Source organism: Pan paniscus, chromosome 2 (genome assembly GCF_029289425.2).
Source record: "Pan paniscus chromosome 2, NHGRI_mPanPan1-v2.0_pri, whole genome shotgun sequence".
In the NCBI taxonomy this organism is placed as follows: Eukaryota; Metazoa; Chordata; class Mammalia; order Primates; family Hominidae; genus Pan; species Pan paniscus.
In genome coordinates this window covers 122,899,597-122,923,097 of record NC_085926.1, presented here as the reverse complement: position 1 = coordinate 122,923,097, position 23,501 = coordinate 122,899,597, and the positions used below count along the sequence as shown (strand labels likewise).

The window sequence follows — 23,501 nt, the reverse complement described above, 5'->3', positions numbered from 1 at the left end:
CTGATCACAATGTGGAACTTGAGCCAAGTCATAGAATTTGAGACTGAGGGGTAGAAAGCAAAACAACAGCAGTGTTCAAACAATCCTAGGCATAACCAGGGCCATTGTCCAAAGGACAGATGCTTTGGGAACACTAAGAGATGACAAGTGACCTCAAGCAGAAGTTAATGAAACAGGAACCATTCGCTTCACTTCCCCAAGCTCATTCTATAACAGAAATCAACCACGTTTATCAGTAAAGGCTAAATGGCCTTGTGGGCCATGTGGGGTCTCTGTTGTAACTCCTGCACTCTACTATTTTAACATGAAAGCAGCCACAGTTAACAAACAAAAGGTTGGTCAGATATGACTCGTGAACCATAGTTTGCCAGCCCTTGATCTAGAAGAACCATCACACTTTAGAGCCTAAAGAATCTAGATAAATCCTATCATTCTCAGATGGGAAAGCTGGGACCCAGTGAGGGCCATGACTCACCCAGGGTCAAAGACCAAGTGGATGTCTCCCTACCCTTAACTTCTGGTAGCTTCCTCAATGTTCTTTGATAGATTTAAGAAATAGATGGTTAAGCAAGTAGACCCCAGAGGCTGTATCTAAGACCTCTTTCCCCAGTCTTCTTTCATGTTTGGAGGGGCCACTCTGAAGGCGGGATCCAATGGGACACAGCTCTCCTGGAATCAGGAAAGAGAGGTTTTCTAAGCCATTTCTGCTTCGCCAGGTGTTCCCTCAGAGTCAGGCCATCTTCCTGTGTTCTGGCCCTACCATGAACAAACTGTGGGGCATGGGGCAAGTCATTTCTCTCTTGGCTTCAACTTAGTGATCTGCAATAAGGTGAGACTGAACTAAAAAGCCCCCCAAATCTCTTCTGGCTGTAACATCCTGTGACTTAATCAATTCCTGGCCATGAAACAAGTTAACGAGTCTGTCCTTCGTTGCTGAAGAGAAAGCACCTGAGAGTTATTTGTCTGGTGTCTCCAGAAGGAGACACATTCTTCCTTAAGATTTCCCAAGTCATCTTTGCAAGGTGGCTGAGGCTTTTCTTAAAGAAGCCATTAATTTTATTTAGAAGACTGGTTCATACCTTGTCAGAGGGGTGACCCTTATTTTTGTTTATAAGATACTGAACTATGCCTCCTTTTATCCTATATAGTCTATTTTTTTTCTCTTTAAAAAATTGTTAATGGAAGCCGGGCATGGTGGCTCACGCCTGTAATCCCAGCACTTTGGGAGGCTGAGGTGGGTGAATTGCTTGAGCTGAGGAGTTCAAGACCAGCCTGGGAAACATGGCAAAACCTCATCTCTACAGAAAAATACAAAAATTAGCCAGGTGTGGTAGCATGCACCTGTAGTCTCAGCTACTCAGGAGGCTGAAGTGGGAGTATCACTCAAGCCTGGGAGGCAGAGGTTGCAGCCAGCCAAGATTGTGTCACTGCACTCCAGGCTGGGCAACAGAGCAAGGCCCTGTCTCAAAAAAATAATGTTAATGAACTTTATTTTTAGAGCAGTTTTAGACTCACAGCAAGATTTAGAGAAAGGTGCAGAGGTTTCCCATATACTCCCTGGCCTGACACATACATTATCAACATCCCCCACCAGAGCAGTGTGTTTATTACAATTGATAAACCTCCAGTGACACATCATTATCACCTACAGACCATAGTTTACATTAGAGATCACTCTTGGTGCTGTGCATTTTATGAATTTGGACAAATAAATGTATAATGGCATGCATCCACTATTATAGGATCACAACCCTAAATATCTTTTGCACTTTTCATCCTCCCCTCTAACTCCTGGCAACCACAGATCTTTTTACTGTCTCCATAGTTTTGCCTTTTCCAGAATGTCATATAGTTGGAATCATACATTATGTAGCCTTTCGAGATTCGCTTCTTTTACATAGTAGTATGCATTTCCTCCATGTCTTTTCATGGCTTGATAGCTCATTTTTTAGTGCTGAATAATATTCCATTGTCTAGATGTACCAGTTTGTTTATCCATTCACCTACTGAATGGTATCTTGGTTGCTTCCAAGTTGTGGCACTCATGAACAAAGCTGATATTAACATGGATGTGCAGGTTTTTGTGTGGACATAAATTTTCCACACCTTTGGTTAAATACCAAGGAGGGTGACTCTCAGATCTTCTCGTAAGAGTATGTTTATTTTTGTAAGAAACCACCAAACTTTCCTCTCAAAGTGGCTGTGTCATTTTGCATTCCCACCAATGAATGAGAGTTCCCATTGCCCCATATTCTCACCAGCATTATTTTACTTTTTATTTTTTAATAAAAGTAAATTAGGCCTATGATTATGGAAAAAACAGCTCAAACAGGGCAAAATCCTGTACAATAAAAAATAAATCTGCCTCTCATCCTAAACCCCTAGGACCCAGACCCCCAGTTTCCTTCCCCAGAGGCAACTTCTGTGCCCAATTCCTTGTATCTCCCTCCTGAAATTACCTATGCAAATATAAGCAAATATTTGCTTGTGTATAATCCTCCCCTTCTTTTATTCACAAAAGAGAGCATGTTATACACATTGTACCTTACATACAGCTTTTAAAGAAATCAGTGGTTTCTACATATAGGTTTGTAAGACTCTCAAGACAGCTCTGAAGGTTATCAAACACAAAAGCTATTCTGACATCACAGCTCAGAATCATTCCACTTGACAGAAGTGAAGAAAACTCGTAGCCCAGATCACCACTGGACCACTGAGCTAACTCTCCTCCTCAGATCTCATCAGTTCCCCAGAGAAAGAAAGATGCTACACCCTGCCTGGCCTGGGAGTCTCAGCCCACAGTGTAGAACCCATTGCAGTGTTATTTTCACCATTTATTCAAATGATCCATTTAGAAAGCCAGAGGCTGGAATGTCTTCTCATGGCCTCTTAGAATTTTCACTGAGTTAATCCACATTTCTCTCCTTTACTATCCCATTCCTGTTTTTATGGCTATGTCTCCTAGGTATGCCTACCAGAATGTGACATCTAGTTTCTTTTGGAGCTTCTTGGCTGTTTCTTCCTATACGACAATTATTCATACCTTTCTAAAAATAAGACATTTTATCTAGAATGTTTTGGGGAGCCCCACCTAGTGTTAGAGGACCGTGCTTCAAGGTTCTGGAGGGACTTTGAGATCTGAAAATTCCTGACTCCTTGCAGTCAGAAGACTGCAATCTCTCTTTCTTTGGGCAAGCCCTTGTCCACTAATCTCTAATCTTTACTATTGACAAGTATTATACTTGGCTCTAGAATTTCAGAAACAAACTCTCTAGAGACCTAAGCAAGCAAATATTTGTTTTTAACTCTTCCAAAAGTGTGCTGTGGAGTAACACAAGCAAGGAATGGAAAGGGCCCAGGGGGGAGGCATGAAGATGGAAAAATACGTTTCCAGTTGTTATTTATTGTCATTTCTCTGGATTTCTAATCTCTTTCTACTCCATCTAAGGTCCCAGCAATCCTTGCCAAGATGATCCCTGTGCAGATAATTCGTTATGTGTTAAGCTGCATAATACAAGTTTTTGCCTGTGTTTAGAAGGGTATTACTACAACTCTTCTACATGTAAGAAAGGTGAGTTACAAGGGATGAGCCATGGCTGAGCTCTGTATCTCACACCAAAAGTGGAATCGAAAACTCAAAATGATGGCAAAAGGAGATTCCAAAATATGAGAGATAAAGAAAATGCAGAGGCAACAAAGGCCAGCAAAGTAGAGAAAAGTGCTGTTACCTAGGGACACTGAGGCAGAACAAGGTGATCTATCAAAGACCACACAGTCCAGCAACCCTGGGAGCCTGATCTTCAGTTCTGTGTCACAAGATTTGTTTGCTCCATAACATCAGATCCCCCTCTTAGAGACATAAGAGCCCTTCAGCTCTAAAAATGGATTTCAGGAGTACATTTATACACTTGTGGCATAATGATGTTTTGATTAGATCACCAGGGTGCAATGAAGGTCTGAGGGCTGACTGTCTGAGTTCTGTTTTTTTTTTTTTTTCTGTTTTATGAATGAGAAATATCTTCATTTTCCAGAGCAGCCAATTCTATAAGAAATGAATGCATTGCATTGCCCACTGGGGTTAGGGATATACCAAAAGGCCCCCAAATGCTCATATTTTTAGCACTAATAATCTCACTCCTGGGGATTTACTCTAAGTAAGTGACCCCAAATACAGAAGAACAGTTTGTGTGTGAAGATGTTCATTGCAACTTTTTCTTTTCCTTTTAAATAATTAAAAGCACTAAGTCCAATAACAAAAAATGATCACATCAAGGAAGGGGACATGTACTTCACAGAATATTATGCAACCTTTAAAAATGATGGTTATGAGACCAGGCATAGGAGCTCACACCTGTAATCCCAGCACTTTGGGAGGCCAAGGCAGGAGGATCACTTGAGGCCAGGAATTTGAGACTAGCCTAGCCAACATACTGAGACCCCCATTTCTACAAAAGTTAAAAAATTGCTTGGCTGTGGTGGCATATACCTGTAGTCTCAACTACTTAGGAGGCTGAGGCAGGAGGATCCCTTGAGCCCAGGAGTTCAAGCCTGCAGTGACCCAGTTGTGCCACTGCACTCCAGCCTGGGTGATAGAGCAAGACCCTGTCTGTCTCTCTCTCTCTCTCTCTCAAAAAAAAAAAAAAAAAAAAAAAAGACTAGGTAACGATTTGGAAAATACCTATTATATAATAAGAAGAAAAGAAATATGGCATAAACTTGGAATTACAACAATGTAAACTGTAAATGGAAAGAAATATACCAAAATGAAAATGGTTGTGCTAGGTTGGGCAGGATTATGGGTAACTTTTAAAATATTTCCAGATTTCCTGTAGTGTCGTTATATAATGTTGGGAATTCTAAAAAATAATCTATGTTTTAAAACATAATGGAAATGACCCTCTTTTCATCAAATAGTACAGAAAGATTCTGCTTAACTTTCAGGAAAGGTATTCCCTGGGAAGATTTCAGTGACAGTATCAGAAACATTTGACCCAGAAGAGAAACATTCCATGGCCTATCAAGACTTGCATAGTGAAATTACTAGCTTGGTAAGTATTTTCCAACTTTCCTTTCTGTAAAGCATTCTTTGTTCTAACACTGAGTTGCAGAGTGTAGAGCTGGTCTTCAGGTGGTTCACGCTCGTACCATCGTACCAGTTGTTCAAACAGTGAAATGTACCTTTACTGGTCGGTAAACAGCAGCTGTCCTGAGCGCCTCCACCGGTGCCACCACTTCTTCATTGCCCAGGTCTCTCCCCTGGGACCCTTGGACCGCCCCATGGTCTTGCACCTGGAGGCGTGGCACCTGGCCTGGCATGGCAGAGGGCCTGCAGAAGCTGGCTCCAGCCATACCATACCCATTGTTTTATAAGCTATTAACACAGTTTTAAATGGACAGATAAATATCATGAAGTTTTAAAATAAATTATTTCCACAGAATGAAAGAGAAAAAATTTAAAGATGTTGTTTTTCTCTTTTATATTCAAATTTGCATAAATTTTCATACTAGTCTGGCTTTTAAAAAAATGTCTAGAAGAAGAATTACATCTGAATATCTGTTACTTATTTTTCCCATTTTCAAAAATGTTGGCATGAACAATAGTTTCCCATCATTTAGATTATTGTGAGCGAGTGCACACATGTGAGCAAGCATGAAAGGAAAGGGTCTTTCCATTCTGCAGCCACAGATGTTAGCTCTGGAAGGACTCTCAGAGCATGTCCAGCCAATACAGCTCAAAGTTCAGTTTTAAAGGAAAAAATATTAGCCTTAAATATGTCTTAGAAGTTGAGGTGGAGGCTGGGCATGGTGGCTCACGTCCGTAATCCTAGCACTTTGGGAGGATGAGGCGGGCAGATTACTTGAGGTCAGGAGTTTGAAACCAGCCTAGCCAACATGGTGATACCCCATCTCTACTAAAAATACAAAAATTTAGCCAGGCGTGGTAGCAGGCGCCTGTAATCCCAGCTACTCAGGAGGCTGAGGCAGGAGAATCTCTTGAACCCAGGAGGTGGAGGTTGCAGTGACCCAAGATCATGCCACTGCACTCCAGCCTGGGCAACAGAGTGAGACTCTGCCTGGAGAAAAAAAAAAGGAAGTAGAGATGGAGAGACATTTTTTTAAAGCTGAAGTCTTATTCCATGACCATGTCTCTCAATTTGAAATTATATCACTATTAGAACTGGTAACATGTAAAAAATGTATCATGGAAATGATTTTACAGATGGTGCAAAGAGAGCTAGTGCTTCCGACTGCACAGCCAGCCAGTATGTGACAACGCTAGGATAGAATCTGTGGCTGCTGTCTCACAGAGTTTGCTCTGTCCCTTTGCCATGTCACCTCTGCCCTGTGGGCCAGCTGGCAGTGACTTGCCCTCTCATCTCGGATCTGCTTTCAAATGTGCCAGCACGGATGTTTTCAGTACATTGAAGACAGCAACCTCAATGTGGTCCTACTTCCAGGGAACCCCTGAAGAACTTCATGTGGCTTTACTGAGCAATGGTCACTTAGCACTACTTTCCCCAAACTTGACTTTGAGTGTGAGTGTCACAAAAGCCCCCTCCAGGTACAGGCCTTATGCCCCGGTCTTCAGAGATCAGATTAGATACTTGATCTCAGTCAGGGTTTGATGTTCCTGGGGGAACCAGTGAGGGGATGAAGCATTCTTATAGTTTCTGGGAGATTTGTAATCCAGAAGGGATGCACCAGAACTCCCTTGCAACCATTAGAGTAGAGTTAGGAAAGTAGAGACAACTTACTTTCTTCAAGGTCCTCTTAGCAGCCTTTGTGGGGGCAGTCCCAGCTCAGGCCCTAAGAAGTCTCCCAGGGTCCATTTTCTACCCAGTTGGATCCTGTTAAAAGCTAGATAGAGCATTATTTTTTTCTGCCTCATTTGATTTGTAGAAAATGTAAAACAAAATTTTTTTTACTTGTTATTAAATCTGTTTTCCTCCACAGTTTAAAGATGTATTTGGCACATTTGTTTATGGACAGACTGTAATTCTTACTGTAAGGTAAGTTTGTTATGGACAATTTTGGAGGCAGATGTGTGTCTGTCTAACTTCCGAGCTTCTCTTGAGGTCTGCATGTAACATTAAGGCCCTCTGTGGCAAGTCACAAATTAAGAGGAGAGGGTCAGTCTCAGTCTGAGCACTGCAAAGGGGACTGTGTGCCTTGGCCCTGCCTCTGATGTCACCCCAACTCTGGGCAGGGCGTGGCCTGGGGAAGGCAAAATTCTGTCTGTGATTGGCTATGCAACAACTTGTGCACATGGTCCAGGACATCATCTGGATCTCTTTGTTTGTCTTGATCCCATGGCTGCAAACCATATCTAGTCAATCTCTGGAATGTGCATTCCAGCGGGCCAGGGGGAGACTGAATGGCCCGTGATCATCTCTTCCCTCATATGGCAAGTGTGAGGGGGACAAGAACACCCAAATCACACTCCTGGCTAGAGAAGGGTCAGTGGTGAGATTTCTGCAGTGAGAACAAGCACTTATTGAGCACTTCAATATGTAATGGCAAGTGCTGGGTGCTATTTAGGGAAACAAAGAGGCAGAAGATTCTCAAGAAATTAGCAATTGCATCTCAGCCTCCTCTGGAGCACATTAATACACACATACTTAGGCTGAGGAAAGAATGCTCTAAGACAGATGAAGTTAGGTAGGAAAAGCAGCCCTCGTGTAGCAATGCACCATTTACATCTTAAGTCTTACTATTGTATTTATCCTTATAAGCCATATCAAATCCTTTATGGAGGCCAGACATCTGTAATCCTAGCACTTTGGGAGACTGAAATGGGAGGATCACTTGAGGCCAGGAGTTCAAGACCAGCCTGAGCAACATAGTGACATTACATCTCTACAAAAAAAAAAAACCTTTTTTTTTTTTTTTTTTTTTTTGAGATGGAATCTCACTCCTGTCATGCAGGCTGGAGTGCATTGGTGTGATATCGGCTCACTGCAACCTCCACCTCCCAGGTTCAAGCGATTCTCCTTCCTCAGCCTCCCAAGTAGCTGGGATTATGGGTGTGCACCACCATGCCCAGCCTAATTTTTGTATTTTTAGTAGAGACGGGGTTTCACCATGTTGGCCAGGCTGGTCTCGAACTCCTGATCTCATGATCCACCCACCTCGGCCTCCCAAAGTGCTGGGATTACAGGTGTGAGCCACCACTCCCAGCCTAAAGAAAAACTTTTAAAAATCTTTGGTGGAATAAGAGAGAGAGAGAGAGAATGTGTATAAAATTTCAGAGAGGTATTTTAAAAGTGATGGATTTCTAGCTTGGTCTTGAATGAGGGGCAAGTCTGGTTGGCAGTGAAGAGGCACAGTTTTCATGGTGGGAGGCTGGCAGCAAGCAAACAGGCTGGGCCCAAACGCAGTGGCTCTGAAGCTGGAGGTGTACATCGGACAGCTGCTGGAGGGCTGTGAATTGTTTCTGGGAATTAGGTTTGGTTTAGTGGACAATAGCCAGTTCATGTGTAGGGGATGACTGGATACAAACAGGAATGGTGAAATTGGAATGGAGTTAGCTAAGGCTGTACTTGAATCCTGGCCTTGGCACTTCGTCCCTGAGTGACCAGGCAGGTGTTCTAACCTCTCGGAAACTTTGTCACTGCCTCTGTATAATTGGGATAATCTGATCAGCTTCCCTGGAGCCTTGTGAGGAGTAACTGAGATAAAATTTGGAAGATTCCCTGTATGCAGTGCCTGGCACGTAGTTGATTTCGACATCATCTGTTTCCTTTCTAGAATATGGGACCCTGCAGTGTGATGGACAGCTGGTCCCACAAGGTCATTTGGGGGATCCCCAAAACTGTGGCACTCCTTTGATTCTTAAGGAGTTACTAAAAGGGAGCCAAGGGTGTTTGGAGGCAAACCTTCACCTGTGAGCTCAGAGGCATGGAGGGAACTACTTCCCCCACCTCAGGGGCCAGTGCAGGGCAAATGCACCTGGGGCTCACCTAGAAAGGCATTTCTTAGGCTCCAGCCCAAAATTATCTCTCCACTCTGACTCCCCAAGCTCTTTCAGCCCCAAATTGTCTCTCCCCTCTGACTCCCCAAGCTCTTTCCTACTATAGCAATGTTGGAATTGGAAGGATCCTCAGAATTTCTCTCTTTAAAACCTCTCTTTGGACAGAGGAAGAAACTCGGGCCTGGAGAAGCTGACTGGTCTCGGGCCACAAGGGTCCGGACCTCCTGTCTTAACTCCAAGCCTAGTGCCCTCGTCATTTATACTCAAGTGTGCAGTGGCTCCAATGTTCCCTTTAACCGTTTCACAGGTGTAACGTCTTGCCTCTCCTGAATTAGTGTATAAACTGGTAGATTCTTTTAATGAATAAATTATGGATGGCATTTGCTTTCCTAGTCCCAGTGCAAAGCTATGCCATATATTTCAACCAATATAGAATAATTTTTATCAAGTACACCTTTCTCACTGCCCTATTACATTCCACTGCCACTCCCTGCCGCTCCCCCGCCCCGCCCCACCAAATCCCATCATAAATGAATTATGGTAGAAAATATTAAATTACAATGCTGAAGCCCATTACATTTTTGGGGCTCCCTTTTGAGATGATTATGCCTAAAAATGGAATTTGATTCATGTTTTGGATTTTTCTTGATTGTTCTGAGGACCCAAGGTGGCTGCAAACATTGCTTAAATAGGTTGGCTATATTTTCAGGCTTCTGCATTTATTCGAGAGTCAAAATGAAATTTTAGCTGGGCACGGTGGCGCGTGCCTGTGGTCCCAGCTACTTGGGAGACTGAGGCGGCAGGATAAGCTGAGCCCAGGAGGTCGAGGCTGCAGTAAGACGTGATCTCACCACCGCACTCCAGCCTGGTGACAGAGCAAGACCCTGTCTCAAAAAAAAAAAAAAACCAAAAAAAAGTCAAAAAGTGTGTAGAAAAAAACATTTAGACAACAAAAATATATCCTGAGGCTTAAAAGCACAGAGCGACAAATCAGATAGTGAATGTTTTTAAAAGTCATTTTTCCCCCTGTTTCAGTGATCGTATCACTTGATTCATTTTGGACAATGAAATAATTAAACTTGGCACAGCTGTGCTTAGGGCTCCGAACTGCAGTGCTGATTAGAGAGAGAGAGAGAGAGACAGTGACAATGTCTTGCTCATGGCAGGCACTTCATATTGCTGATAGGATTTGCTCATGTTTCCTGCAGCCCCGGCCCTCTTTGTTTCAGTTCTCCTCTGGGTCGTGTGTGTCCAGACCCAATCATGTTCCCACTGTGAAACTGCCTGCTGACTTCCTGGTCCTTTCTGGGAGTGATCCAGGCTCCCTATGGCTGGTTACTGCTTTCTCCATGCAGAGGGAGGGACACGCGCCCCTCTGTCTCTCTCAAAGAACCAGACTGAGATTTAACAGCTGCTATCCTACAGAAAGTGACAATTTCCCATTTCAGGTGTTACTTGTTCTAATTCTGATTAGCTCTAGGCTCCTAGATCCTTAAAAAGATGATTCATAATTTTTCCAAAAATGGTTATCCACAATTTTCCTAAGTTTTCTCCAACAGAACATTGTTTTCACCATAGGTTTCCTCTGAATACACATCAAATAGAGACCTCCAAGCCTGTACATTGCCATCTTTTTGCAGCCCCCGGCCTCCATATGTGGGTCCGAATCACAGGGACAGGACAGCGGGTCAGGACTAGGGCCGGGAGATTCGGGAGTCTGGGAGATTAGAATTATTTGTTGATTCTTCAGTTCAATTCACTAAGTGACAGATTCATCTCATTTTTAGCACACCTCTTTCACCAAGATCTGAAATGCGTGCTGATGACAAGTTTGTTAATGTAACAATAGTAACAATTTTGACAGAAACCACAAGTGACAATGAGAAGACTGTGACTGAGAAAATTAATAAAGCAATTAGAAGTAGCCCAAGCAACTTTCTAAACTATGATTGTAAGTATTGTATAATTTTATTCAAAGTTCACCTGAAGACCTACCTACCTTTTTTGTAAATCTTTTCATTATATGTGAAAAGGAGACAAGAACTGCATCATTGAACTGACAACTGTCTCTAAATTTCTTTTTATCCAATTCTTCTTCCCTTTTCTTGTTCGCTTGCCCTCTGCTTCTTTCCAACCATCTCCCAAGTCATCAAACTGACCAGTGTGTTCCTCTCTACGAAGGTATAAATGACCAGACAAACCACTGCTGGGCAGGGAAAGAAAAAGGAGAAACAACAGGGCTTTATGTCGAGTTAAAGATTTCCAAATGATTACAGAAAATTTTACCTGTGGCTGGGTGTGGTGGCTCATGCCTGTAATCCCAACACTTTGGAAGGCTGAGATGGGCAGATTCCTTGAGCCCAGGAGTTTGAGACCAGCCTGGGCAACATGGCAAAATCCCATCTCTACAAAAAATTAGCCAGGTGTGGTGGTGCAGGTCTGTGGTCTCAGCTACTTGGGAGGCTGAGGTGGGAGGATTGCATAAGCCCAGGAGGTTGAGGCTGCAGTGAGCTGAGATCACGACACCACACTCCAGCCTGAGCAATAGAGCAAGACCAAGCATTACCCATACTATTTTCCCCTTTAGACACACACGAACCCACCATGTAGCTGTAGCAATTTGCATTTGCTGTGTTACGACGGTAGTGGCCAAAAACAACCATCATTTATTTACTGCAACCCTAGAATTCTATGGGTCTGAATTTGAGCTGGGCTCAAGTGGATAGTGTGCTGATCTGGGCCAGGCTTAATTGATCTCTGCTGGGCTCACTTAAGCATCTGCCATTAGCTGCTGGGTCAGCTAAATGGTTTGTCTCTGCTCCACGTGGTCTCTTATCAGCAGACCCATCCAAAGGATTTCAAGAGCAGCAAGAGGGTAAGATTCAATGCACAAATATTTCTCAAGTCTCTGCTTACATCACAGTTACAACTGTCCAATTGGCTAAAGCAATTCGCATTACCAAGCACAGTGTGGAAGGGCCCTGCCAAAGGGGTACAGAAAGGTGTGAGTAAATTGATGTCATGACTGCAGTCAACCCACCACAACAGTCATCAGAAGTTCCTCACCCCAGAGGTGACCCACTGGGGCCAGTCCCGGGAAGAGGTGTTTGCAGCTGGTTCTCAGTCCTGGTTGCCAAATCCAGAATCCTCTGTTGAGCCACAACTTATTTGACTTTTCTATAGCATTTGACACTAGTATCCTTCCCTTCTAGATGTTCCCTTCTTCCTGGGCCCGCATCCACCATTCTCCTAATCGCCTTCGTGCCTCCCTCATCCTTCTTTTTGCTCCTTCTAAGACTCCTTTCTTCATCTCTTAAGTGTTTGCTTTTTTGTTTGTTCATTTGTTTGACAGGGTCTCACACTGTTGCCCAGGCTGGAGTGCAGTGGGATGATCTTGGCTCACCACAACCTCCAACTCCCGGGTTCAAGCGATTCTCCTGCCTCAGCCTCTCGAGTAGCTGGGATTATAGGCATGTGCCACCACGCCCAGCTAATTTTTGTATTTTTAGTAGAGACGGTTTTCGCCATTTTGGCTGGGCTGGTCTCGAACTCCTGACCTCAGGTGATCTGCCCGCCTTGGCCTCCCAAGGTGCTGGGATTACAGGTGTGAGCCACCATACCTGGCCAGAAAACACTTTCCTGTTCTCCCGCTTCAGTGGCAAAGATAAATTGTTTTCTTTGCCCAAAATTGTAGAATCTCTTGCTCTAGGCTTTTAATCAGAGGCATTTTCATGTGGCAGGTGATGAAGGAGGCTCAGTTACAGTTTGGGATGTTTAGTAGAGAGGAGCCATATGACTCTACCTACTCCTATTCTCTCCCCCACTCCATTCTCAGACTTATCATTTTTTTTTTTTCTTCCCGAGATGGATTCTTGCTCTGTCACCCAGAGCTGGAGTGCAATGGCATGATCTCGGCTCACTGCAACCTCCGCCTCCTAGGTTCAAGCAATTCCCCTGCCTCAGCCTCCTGAGTAGCTGGGATTACAGGCACATGCCACCACACCCAGCTAATTTTTGTATTTTTAGCAGAGACGGGGTTTCACCATGTTGGTCAGGCTGGTCTCAAACTTCTGACCTCGTGATCCACCAGCCTCGGCCTCCCAAAGTGCTGAGATTACAGACGTGAGCCACCACGCCCAGCCCAGACTCATCTTTTAACCCTAATGCCTTCCAACCCATTTTTATTTCTTTATTTATTTTTATTTCTATTTTGAGACAAGGTCTCACTCTTGCTCAAGTTGGAATGCAGTGGCATGATCATGGCTCACTGTAACCTTGAACTTCTGGGCTCAAGTGATCCTCCCACTCCAGTCTCCTGAGTAGCTGGGACTACAGGAGCTTGCCACCATGCCCAGCTAACTTTTAAATTTTTTCACTGTGTTGCCCAGGCTGGTCTTGAACTCCTAGGCTCAAACGATACTCCTGCCTTGGCCTTCTAAAGTGCTGGGATTACAGTTGTAAGCCACTGCACTTGGCCCCAAAACTTATTAAAAGGCAAAGTATAACAGCAATGGGGTGGGGTAATTTTCACAAATTACCTTATCCATATTGTCATGCTGAATATATTTTTAAACTATTTGTGCTTCTCAGCGACCCTTCGGTGTGATTATTATGGCTGTAACCAGACTGCGGATGACTGCCTCAATGGTTTAGCATGCGATTGCAAATCTGACCTGCAAAGGCCTAACCCACAGAGCCCTTTCTGCGTTGGTAAGTGTTTCACCTGCTTCTCAGTGTTCTTCATAACATCACTTTATCTTCTTTTGCAACATACAAAATTCACTCCTTAAGTTTCCACATGCATTTCAGAGTCCGAGTGATCTGACTTCTGACTTTAGACATATGGACCATGGCTGGGACCTTTGCTAGCCCATGTCCAGCTTCACAGGGGGCACATCATGTGTGGAGTCAATAAGCATCTCATTTTACCTAGAAAAAGCAATGTGAAAAACACTGTCATGTTGTCACATGTGACTTTGGGGTTAAAGAGATTGTTTCTGAAAATTACCCAGAAATCATTCTGTTTTGAAGCTTCCAGTCTCAAGTGTCCTGATGCCTGCAATGCACAGCACAAGCAATGCTTAATAAAGAAGAGTGGTGGGGCCCCTGAGTGTGCGTGCATGCCCGGCTACCAGGAAGATGCTAATGGGAACTGCCAAAAGTAAGAAAAACCACTTTGTTTTTGTCTTGCCACAGCTGGAGCTAGGCAAAGTAGAGAGACCTTACAACACGTATATAGGTGTTGAGTCAGGAAGCTGGTAAGCTGTCATAGGTTGGTAGAGACAGAGCATCCTCATCATCGTCATCATCAATAGTTTTTTTTTTTTTTTTTTGAGATGGAGTCTCACTCTGTCCCCCAGGCTACAGTGCAATCTCAGCTCACTGCAACCTCCACCCCGCAGGTTCAAGCGATTCTCCTGCCTCAGCCTCCCGAGTAGCTGGGATTACAGGTGCCTGCCACCCTGTCCAGCTAATTTTTGTATTTTTAGTGGAGATGGGGTTTCATCATCTTGGCCAGGCTGGTCTTGAACTCCTGACCTCGTGATCCACCTGCTTCAGCCTCCCAAAGTGCTGGGATTACAGGTTCCTGCCACCCTGTCCAGCTAATTTTTGTATTTTTAGTGGAGATGGGGTTTCATCATCTTGGCCAGGCTGGTCTTGAACTCCTGACCTCGTGTTCCACCTGCTTCAGCCTCCCAAAGTGCTGGGATTACAGGCGTGAGCCACCATGCCCAGCATCATCAATAGTTTTTGAGCATTCTCTATGCTCCAGGAAACACACTAGGTAATACCTATCACACAACAACATTGTCAGGAATGTCTTAATTTCCATTTTCAGGTGAGGAAACTGAAACTGATTGTAAATAACATCCTCCAGCTCACAGGGCAACAAATAAGTGGCAGAGCCATGTGGCGTCACAGCCTGAGATGGTCCCACTACCCTCCATGCCTCTTGGGTTCAGCTTTGCCTGAACTGCAGAATCTTCCTGAAGCCCGGAGGATGGAGTGTTCAGTCAGTAGCAAATGAGCCTGCATGAGATTGCGTACCCCCCTCACCCTTCCAGAACCCCATGGAAGGTGGTCTCCTGGAAGAATGAGAGTGTAAGGAAGGCAAAAGAAAGAGGAAAAAAAGCAAGGGAGGACAGAATAAAAGGAAGATGGAAAGGAAGAGGTGGAGATTGGGGTGGGAACTCTGACATGCTCCCCACAGGGGCTCTTTAACACTGTTTCCTATCGCTCACTGTATTTCAGGTGTGCATTTGGCTACAGCGGACTCGACTGTAAGGACAGTGAGTATGGAAGTCTTGCTATTATAAACAAGTTATTAAACATCTGAGAAATCAATAGTGACCCCATTCAACATCCTGCCCAGTCCTTCAAAGTCTCTGTCCTCTTTCATAAAGAGAGAGACCATCTGCCTCCAGTTTGCCTTCTGGGTCCTGCCATGCCATGCCCACCCTTAGGTTATGAACAGCAGCCCCTCTGCCATAGAAAATAACAGAACTCAGCACCAGGAGTGGGCTGGCACCTCTGGACTTGCTTGAGACCAGAGAAGGGCATCTTAGCATTATGTTGATTTCCTGCATTAGCTTACATATGCATTATCTGCTGCTACTAGAGATAAAAGACCAGTAATTCCAAAAATTCTGGTGGTTATAGAAGAGCAGACCTAGAAACCAGACATTTAAATACTCAAATCCTTTTGTCTTAGAGCTATTTACTGGTTTGGGATATTTTGCTGCAAATTCAAATTCTGTACCCTCCCATGCCCCACCCCCACCAGATTAAGACAATACTAACTTTAAATTTTCAATTATTTTATATTCTAAAATGTACATAGTGAACTAAAGATCAGTCTTCCAAGATGAAGGAAATATTACTGTCAGCCTTCCTGCCAGCCATGAAGATAGTGATGAGTGACATTCTCCATTTCTACTGTATTTTATTGCAAGGAATAATTTGCTAAGTCTTTCTTCAGGGCTTTCAATTTCCACATCTATAAAATGAGAAGTTTGGACCAGACAAACTTTGAGGTCTTTCCCAGATTTGCCAGTCTATGGCCCCATGAATTCACATTAAAGGCAGCATTTGTGGAAGCCATATAGCAGAAAGAGACAAAGAGGTCTAGAGCAGTGTTGTGCAATAGAAATATTATGTGAGCTACACATTTCATTTGAAATTTTAGAAATTTCAAGTAAATTGTTAGAAGTAAAAAGAAACAGATGAGGTTGATTTTAAGAACATATTTTATTTAATCCATATATCCAAAATATCATTTCAACATGGAATCAATAAAAAAAGATAAACCAATTCTCTCACATTTTTTTCACATGAAGTGTTTGCAGTCTGGTGTGTCTGTTACATTGTGTCTCATAGCCACAGTCAAGTGTCAATAGTGCCAACCAGGGCAGAGTTAGGAGAGGAGAATGGGTGATAATGAACGTCTAGACTCTTCCCTCATTGATGTTATTATCAAGCCATTAGCTGGCTCCTCTAGCAGTGACATTTAACTCCAACCTAGTTTCCTTAGCTTATCAGTAAGGTGAGGTATGGAGGGCAGGCAAAGGCAGCAGAGGTAAGGAGGGAGGTGTGGCCCTCAGCTGATACTCCACTCCCCACAAAGTCCAGGAAGACCCTGCCACCATCCTTTGTATTTACAGTCTTTTGTCTGGCAGGGCTGCCCTTTCCAATTGAGTTCTGAAGACACAGTTTAGAAGGTGTGAGGAGGGAATGCTAAAGGAAATAGGCCAACTACCCAACCTGGCCTGGAGGGTTGGAGACCAGAACCTGATCGTCTTCACAGCTAGGAGTCCCTGGGAATACACGAACCTGTGCAGTAGACAGTAGGGGGCCAGCTTGTTGGAGACTGTTCTTATTTTCTTCTTCCTTTCAGAATTTCAGCTGATCCTCACTATTGTGGGCACCATCGCTGGCATTGTCATTCTCAGCATGATAATTGCATTGATTGTCACAGCAAGGTATGGGATGAAAGTGTCCTTTTTAAATTTTTTTTTTTTATAGAGAGATGGGGGTCTCACTATGTTGCCCATGTTGGTCTCGAACTCCTGAACTCAAGCCATCCTCCCACCTCGGCCTCCCAAAGTGCTGGGATTACAGGCATGAGCCATCACACCTGCCAGAAGTGGCCTTTTCCTGTGGCACAGGACCACCAGCATGACACTCTCTAGTTTCCAAACATACTCATCCTCTCCTGGGCAAGAGAAGGGAGATAAGGAGAGGCCTTTCTAGTACCACTGACTTTTTTTCCTTACCTTAATTGTCTTCTTATTATATAGGCAATAGCAGGACCATGGAAGAAAATCAAGAAAATAGAGAAGTGGGTAAAGGGGCGGAATTTAAAAATCACTCACAAAACCCACCATGCTGAGGCAACTAACATTTTGAGATATAACCTTCCAGATTTATTTCTATCTTTTAAAATAATATTATATACATAATTTTGTGTCTTTTGTGTTTTTAAAATTTTGGATTGAGGTTTTTTTTGGTTTAACACCGTAAGATGACATAGCAACCATTTCCTTATGTCATTAAAAACTCTTTGTTAATGTAATAATATTTAACTCCACTGAAGTTGTCAAATACAATTTTCATCAGGTCACTTCCCTGTCCAGGACTCTGCTGCAAATGGTCCAAAATCAACCTCAACTGAACCCCCTGGGTTTTTTTTTTTTTTTTTAACTTTTTTAAAGAAAGGTTATCACGTTAGCCAGGCATGGTGGTGGCGCCCCTGTAATCCTGCTACTCAGGAGGCTGAGGCAGGAGAATTCCTTGAACTGGGAGGCAGAGGTTGCAGTGAGCCAAGATTACCCCACTGCACTCCAGCCTGGGTGACAGAGCAAGACCCTGTCTCACATACACACACACACACACACACACACACACACACACAAGCACACACATGTCATCTCTGCATGGCTATTAGCTTGGTGCCTTAAGGTCTCTTCTCTTAAGGAAGGGGCACTAGAGTTCACTCATTCAACAAATATTTAGATAGACTAAAGGTCCCCCCATTAACAGGGAGGCAAATGCTGTGATCTCTTTCCCATTCTCAATGTGCCAAGTGGGGATCCACTTTGATTTTTTAAAGCTACTGTTTTCTAACATTTAGTTCATATCTTATATTTTGGCAAAATAGGTAGTTTTCCACTATAATGTGACAGGATAAACAGATTTTAGGTTCCTACAATATTTTGTTCTTGTTTTTTCTCTTTTTTTTTTTTGAGACAGAGTCTTGGTCTGTCGCCCAGGCTGGAGTGCAGTGGCATGATCTTGGCTCGCTGCAACCTCCACCTCCCAGGTTCAAGCGATTCTCCCGCCTCGGCCTCCCGAGTAGCTGGGACTAGAGGCACATGCCACTGTGCCTGGTTAATTTTTGTATTTTTAATGGAGACGAGGTTTCACCATGTTAGCCAGGCTGGTCTCGAACTCCTGGCCTCAAGTGATCTGCCCACCACGGCCTCCCAGAGTGCTGGGATTACAGAGGTGAGCCACCGAGCCCAGCCTCGTTTCAAGTCTTTGAACTTGTTTTACTCATTTTACCCACCAACGTGATTCTTAGATGTTGACTTTGCTGAATGAAATGCTGTATCTCAAATTATTTTCTAATATTATGAGCAAAATATGAATGAGGCCAGTGGAATTAGATCGTTATGTTGGATCAGCATTGAAGTCCAGGTTTTGTCGCTACACAGAGCTCATGACCTTAAACTTAGGAAACCTACACTGAATAAAATAATGAAGTGTTTTATTTCATTATTTGTGGGTCATCAAGTCTGCAACTTATTCTTTCATAAAAAAAACTGTTAGTGTTCTTTGGTTATGCAACGTATTCTTAATTGGTTCAGAAATGTTAGTAATTAGGGAATCTGGGTGATAAGTGTGTGAGAACACCGTAATATATGTATTTTGTAACTTACAAATAAATGTGAGATTATTTCAGAATTTAAAAATATTTTTAAAAAGAACATTAACATTTACTTCAAGAAACTTTCTGCCATTGTTAAATCCTAATTCCTCTTACTGATTACAGATCAAATAACAAAACAAAGCATATTGAAGAAGAGAACTTGATTGACGAAGACTTTCAAAATCTAAAACTGCGGTCGACAGGCTTCACCAATCTTGGAGCAGAAGGGAGCGTCTTTCCTAAGGTCAGGATAGCGGCCTCCAGAGACAGCCAGATGCAAAATCCCTATTCAAGCCACAGCAGCATGCCCCGCCCTGACTATTAGGTGAGTCAGTGGGCTTTTTCTCCTGCTTTTGGGAGTGAATGCACCAGGGCAGAGCAGAGACCTGGTTGCTGAATCTTCAATCCTTGGCTGCCCCGCAGGCTTTTTCTTTTTCTTTATTGAAAGAGAGAGAGAGAGAGATCAAAAAGGAAGTTCCCTGCTGTCGTAACTCTGAGCATCTATGTGACTACAGACACATCACTTAATTTCCCTGGCCTTTGATTTTCTCATCTGTAAAAAGGTCAGCTTAATTTAGATACCCCTAAGGTCCCTTTAGATTACCAACTCCATGAATACGACCCAGAGATTATGATGATGACACTTCTCAGACTGTTTGAAGACCTAGGTCCTCAGCCAGGACCAGGGAAGGACACTGGATGTAAACATAGTTCTGTGGGATCCTTTTCACCAGGCTGTGTAAAGGCAACGCTCTCTTTCCCTGCCGCTTGATCTCAAGGCAACTCTCTCTCTCTCTCTATATATATATATATATATAAGTTCTATTTGTTGTTGTTGTTGTTTTGAGACAGGGTCTCACTCTGTCACCCAGACTTGAGTCCAATGGTACGATCTTGGCTCACTGTAGCCTCAACCTCCTGGGCTTAAGTGATCCTCCTACCTCAGCCTCCCAAGTAGCTGGGACTACAGGCACATGCCGCTATGCCTGGCTAATTTTGGTATTTTTTGTAGAGACAGGGGTTTCTGCCATGTTGCCCAGGCTGGTCTCAAATTCCTAAGCTCAAGTGATCCTCTCGCCTCGTCCTTCCAAAGTGCTGGGATTACAGGCATGAGCCACTGAACTGGGCATCAGTCCACTTCTAAAGAGATGAAATGGAGCTTAGCTTGTTGGCTCATCCCATACTCCTAGCACTTTGGGAGCCTGAAGCAGGAGAATTGCTTGAGCCCAAGAGTTCGAGACCAGCCTGGGCAAATAATGAGACCCCATTTTTACAAAAAATAATAATAATAAAAGATAGCTTTTTAAAAAAGGAGATAAAGCTAGTTAGGCTGGCGATACTGTATTTCTCTAGGGAGAACTTTCAAGGACAACAGCTTGTACCCACTGGGTTTGTATTGGATAATCATAGCTGTCACTTCTTAGTGTGATTGAATGAAATGTTGAAAGAAGGAAGCCTGTAAGAGACTTTAGGAGGAAGAGTGACAGGAGACAGATGGAAAGAAGGAAGATGGTAAAGGAAGAGGAGAAAGGGAGCTGGGAAAGAGATGGGGAATGGAAGAGACGTGAGAGAAATGATAGGGAGAATATGGGATAAAGCTGAAGAAGACAAATAATGTTAATGAAAATAATGTTAATAATTTACAGATCTAAACGATCTCATATGTTTCTGTTGGAGTATTTTCTAAGAGTATTATCTCTCCCTCTCTCTTTCTGTCTAGAATCATAAGAATGTGGAACCCACCATGGCCCCCAACCAATGTACAAGATATTATTTAGAGTGTTTAGAAAGACTGATGGAGAAGTGAGCACCAGTAAAGATCTGGCCTCCGGGGTTTTTCTTCCATCTGACATCTGCCAGCCTCTCTGAATGGAAGTTGTGAATGTTTGCAACGAATCCAGCTCACTTGCTAAATAAGAATCTATGACATTAAATGTAGTAGATGCTATTAGCGCTTGTCAGAGAGGGCAACAAGAAGCATTTCCAATCTAGAGGAAAGCTCCCCAGCATTGCTTGCTCCTGGGCAAACATTGCTCTTGAGTTAAGTGACCTAATTCCCCTGGGAGACATACGCATCAACTGTGGAGGTCCGAGGGGATGAGAAGGGATACCCGCCATCTTTCAAGGGTCACAAGCTCACTCTCTGACAAGTCAGAATAGGGATACTGCTTCTATCCCTCCAATGGAGAGATTCTGGCAACCTTTGAACAGCCCAGAGCTTGCAACCTAGCCTCACCCAAGAAGACTGGAAAGAGACATATCTCTCAGCTTTTTCAGGAGGCGTGCCTGGGAATCCAGGAACTTTTTGATGCTAATTAGAAGGCCTGGACTAAAAATGTCCACTATGGGGTGCACTCTACAGTTTTTGAAAGGCTAGGAGGCAGAAGGGGCAGAGAGTAAAAAACATGACCTGGTAGAAGGAAGAGAGGCAAAAGAAACTGGGTGGGGAGGATCAATTAGAGAGGAGGCACCTGGGATCCACCTTCTTCCTTAGGTCCCCTCCTCCATCAGCAAAGGAGCACTTCTCTAATCATGCCCTCCCGAAGACTGGCTGGGAGAAGGTTTAAAAACAAAAAACCCAGGAGTAAGAGCCTTAGGTCAGTTTGAAATTGGAGACAAGCTGTCCGGCGAAGGGTGCGAGAGGGAGCCTGTGCTCAGGAGTCCAGCCGTCCAGCCTCGGGGTGTAGGTTTCTGAGGTGTGCCATTGGGGCCTCAGCCTTCTCTGGTGACAGAGGCTTAGCTGTGGCCACCAACACACAACCACACACACACACACAACCACACACACAAATGGGGGCAACCACATCCAGTGCAAGCTTTTACAAATGTTATTAGTATCCTTTTTTATTTCTAATGCCTTGTCCTCTTAAAAGTTATTTTATTTGTTATTATTATTTGTTCTTGACTGTTAATTGTGAATGGTAATGCAATAAAGTGCCTTTGTTAGATGGTATCCTTGTGTCTGGGGCTTTTTTTTTTTCATTTCCTTTTCTTTCTTTTTTTTTTTTTTTTTTTTTTTGAGACACGGTCTTGCTCTGTCACCCAGGCTGGAGTGCAGTAGTGTGAACATGACTCACTGTAGCCTCAAACTCCTGGGTTCAAACAATCCTCCCATATAAGCCTCCTGAGTAGGTGGGGCTACAGAAGTGTGCTATCATGCCCAGCTAATTTTTTGTTGTTGTTGTTAGAGACAGGGTCTCACTATGTTGCCCAGGCTGAGTTTGGGGGTTTTGATGATGCACACAGCAGTTAGTCTCATTTTAAATAGCAAACGTGACACATGGTAAATGGCAGTGATTGATATCTGCTACTATCCTTATTAGGGGTTATTGGATTACCCAAGATAACGTTCTACTGCATAGTAGACATTTGCTTCCTCCACGCACATCCCACTCCTACCCCATGATGACGAGCATTTTGGGTGGGGCTGATCCTGCTCCCAGCTACAGAGGTTGGCTCTGGTTGGCTCAAGCCAATCAGCGAAATCCCATGCCTCCTTGCCACAGTAATCGTCCTAAAAGTGAACGTGTGGCATAAGTGGATACAATTATAATAAAGCCTAAACTTTGGTAGGAAGTTTGGAGAAAGAGAAACTTTCTTCTTCTGGAAAGTGGGCTTGAGGGTGTGAAGTCTTGAACTGCTTCTGTTTTGCTGGGGACAAAGCTGACACACACAGAGGAGAAGAACTGAGAGAACCAGAGAGAAATGGACCTGGCACCTTGATCAAACCATACCTGAAGCCTCTGGAATTTCCTCTGCTACAAGGCCAGTTTGAGTAGTTTTTTCCTGTTATTTGCAGTCAAAAAATCCTCACTGATACCACTTATGTTTATTCTTGTATTCTCAGGGCTAAATAGTGAATCGCATACAAGAAACATACTCTTATGAGCTATTAATGCCCACACTGAAGACATTAGTCATAAACCAATCAGTTGACAGCAGCAGAGTTATTGCAGGCAGAACTTAAAATTGGCTGGCCACTGTAATTTGTCATCACAGACTCTATTTCTGACCTGCATATTACCCCCTTTATATTTAAATATGATTCTGGATTCAGTACTAGTAGAAGGCTATTTCTAAAGAGGCCTTTCCCCCTTCCTGATCCCCCTTTGGACCAGAGCATGCCAACTCCTGTCACTTCTCAAAGGTCCTGAGCCATACTAATTCTGGGCTTCCTGGGCCATTCTTCAAAGACTTGCATTGCTATTGTTTGACTAAAAATAATCTCCTAAAGATATATATGTATAATGTTTATGAAAATGGCTTTTGCATTTGGATTCAAAAAGTTCTTTTTGATTATTGTGCAATATGACCTATAATTCATTTGTTTCTGCTTGCTGGTAACTTTGCAAAGGTTCTCTTACTAATTGTTCTGCCATTTTGGAGGGCTGTCAGAGTGAACTTTCTACGACGCATATCTGATTGTGACACTCCCTTGTTTAAGCTTTCAGGGGTCATCCACTGAGAAATAGAGCTCATAGAATAAAGTCAGACTCCTGGTGGCATGGCACTCCTAGACATCCAGTTACTGCCGCTGATTGTGCTGGCTTTGCCTCATGATCCTCCCCACGATGCACTACCACTTTGGCCATACCTGCTGTT

General features: G+C 43.5%; 1 protein-coding gene across 2 annotated transcripts in view; it reads left to right on the top strand.

Moving 5' to 3' along the window:
• The window catches only part of MUC13 (mucin 13, cell surface associated), a 31,845-nt gene extending 9,043 nt beyond the window's left edge, over positions 1 to 22,802 (top strand). The window contains exons 3-12 of one of the 2 annotated variants that reach the window (XM_008950524.5): positions 3,449 to 3,571; positions 4,942 to 5,048; positions 6,955 to 7,010; positions 10,759 to 10,922; positions 13,562 to 13,681; positions 14,003 to 14,132; positions 15,224 to 15,261; positions 16,866 to 16,950; positions 19,023 to 19,224; positions 20,620 to 22,802. In XM_008950524.5, the coding sequence (XP_008948772.3) occupies positions 3,449 to 3,571; positions 4,942 to 5,048; positions 6,955 to 7,010; positions 10,759 to 10,922; positions 13,562 to 13,681; positions 14,003 to 14,132; positions 15,224 to 15,261; positions 16,866 to 16,950; positions 19,023 to 19,224 (1,025 nt within the window). In that variant the 3' untranslated portion in view covers positions 20,620 to 22,802. Of the gene's footprint in view, positions 1 to 3,448; positions 3,572 to 4,941; positions 5,049 to 6,954; positions 7,011 to 10,758; positions 10,923 to 13,561; positions 13,682 to 14,002; positions 14,133 to 15,223; positions 15,262 to 16,865; positions 16,951 to 19,022; positions 19,293 to 20,619 lie in introns of those variants that run through there. The other variant, XM_034957244.2, reaches the window with a different exon arrangement.
• The last annotated feature ends 699 nt before the right edge of the window (positions 22,803 to 23,501 follow it).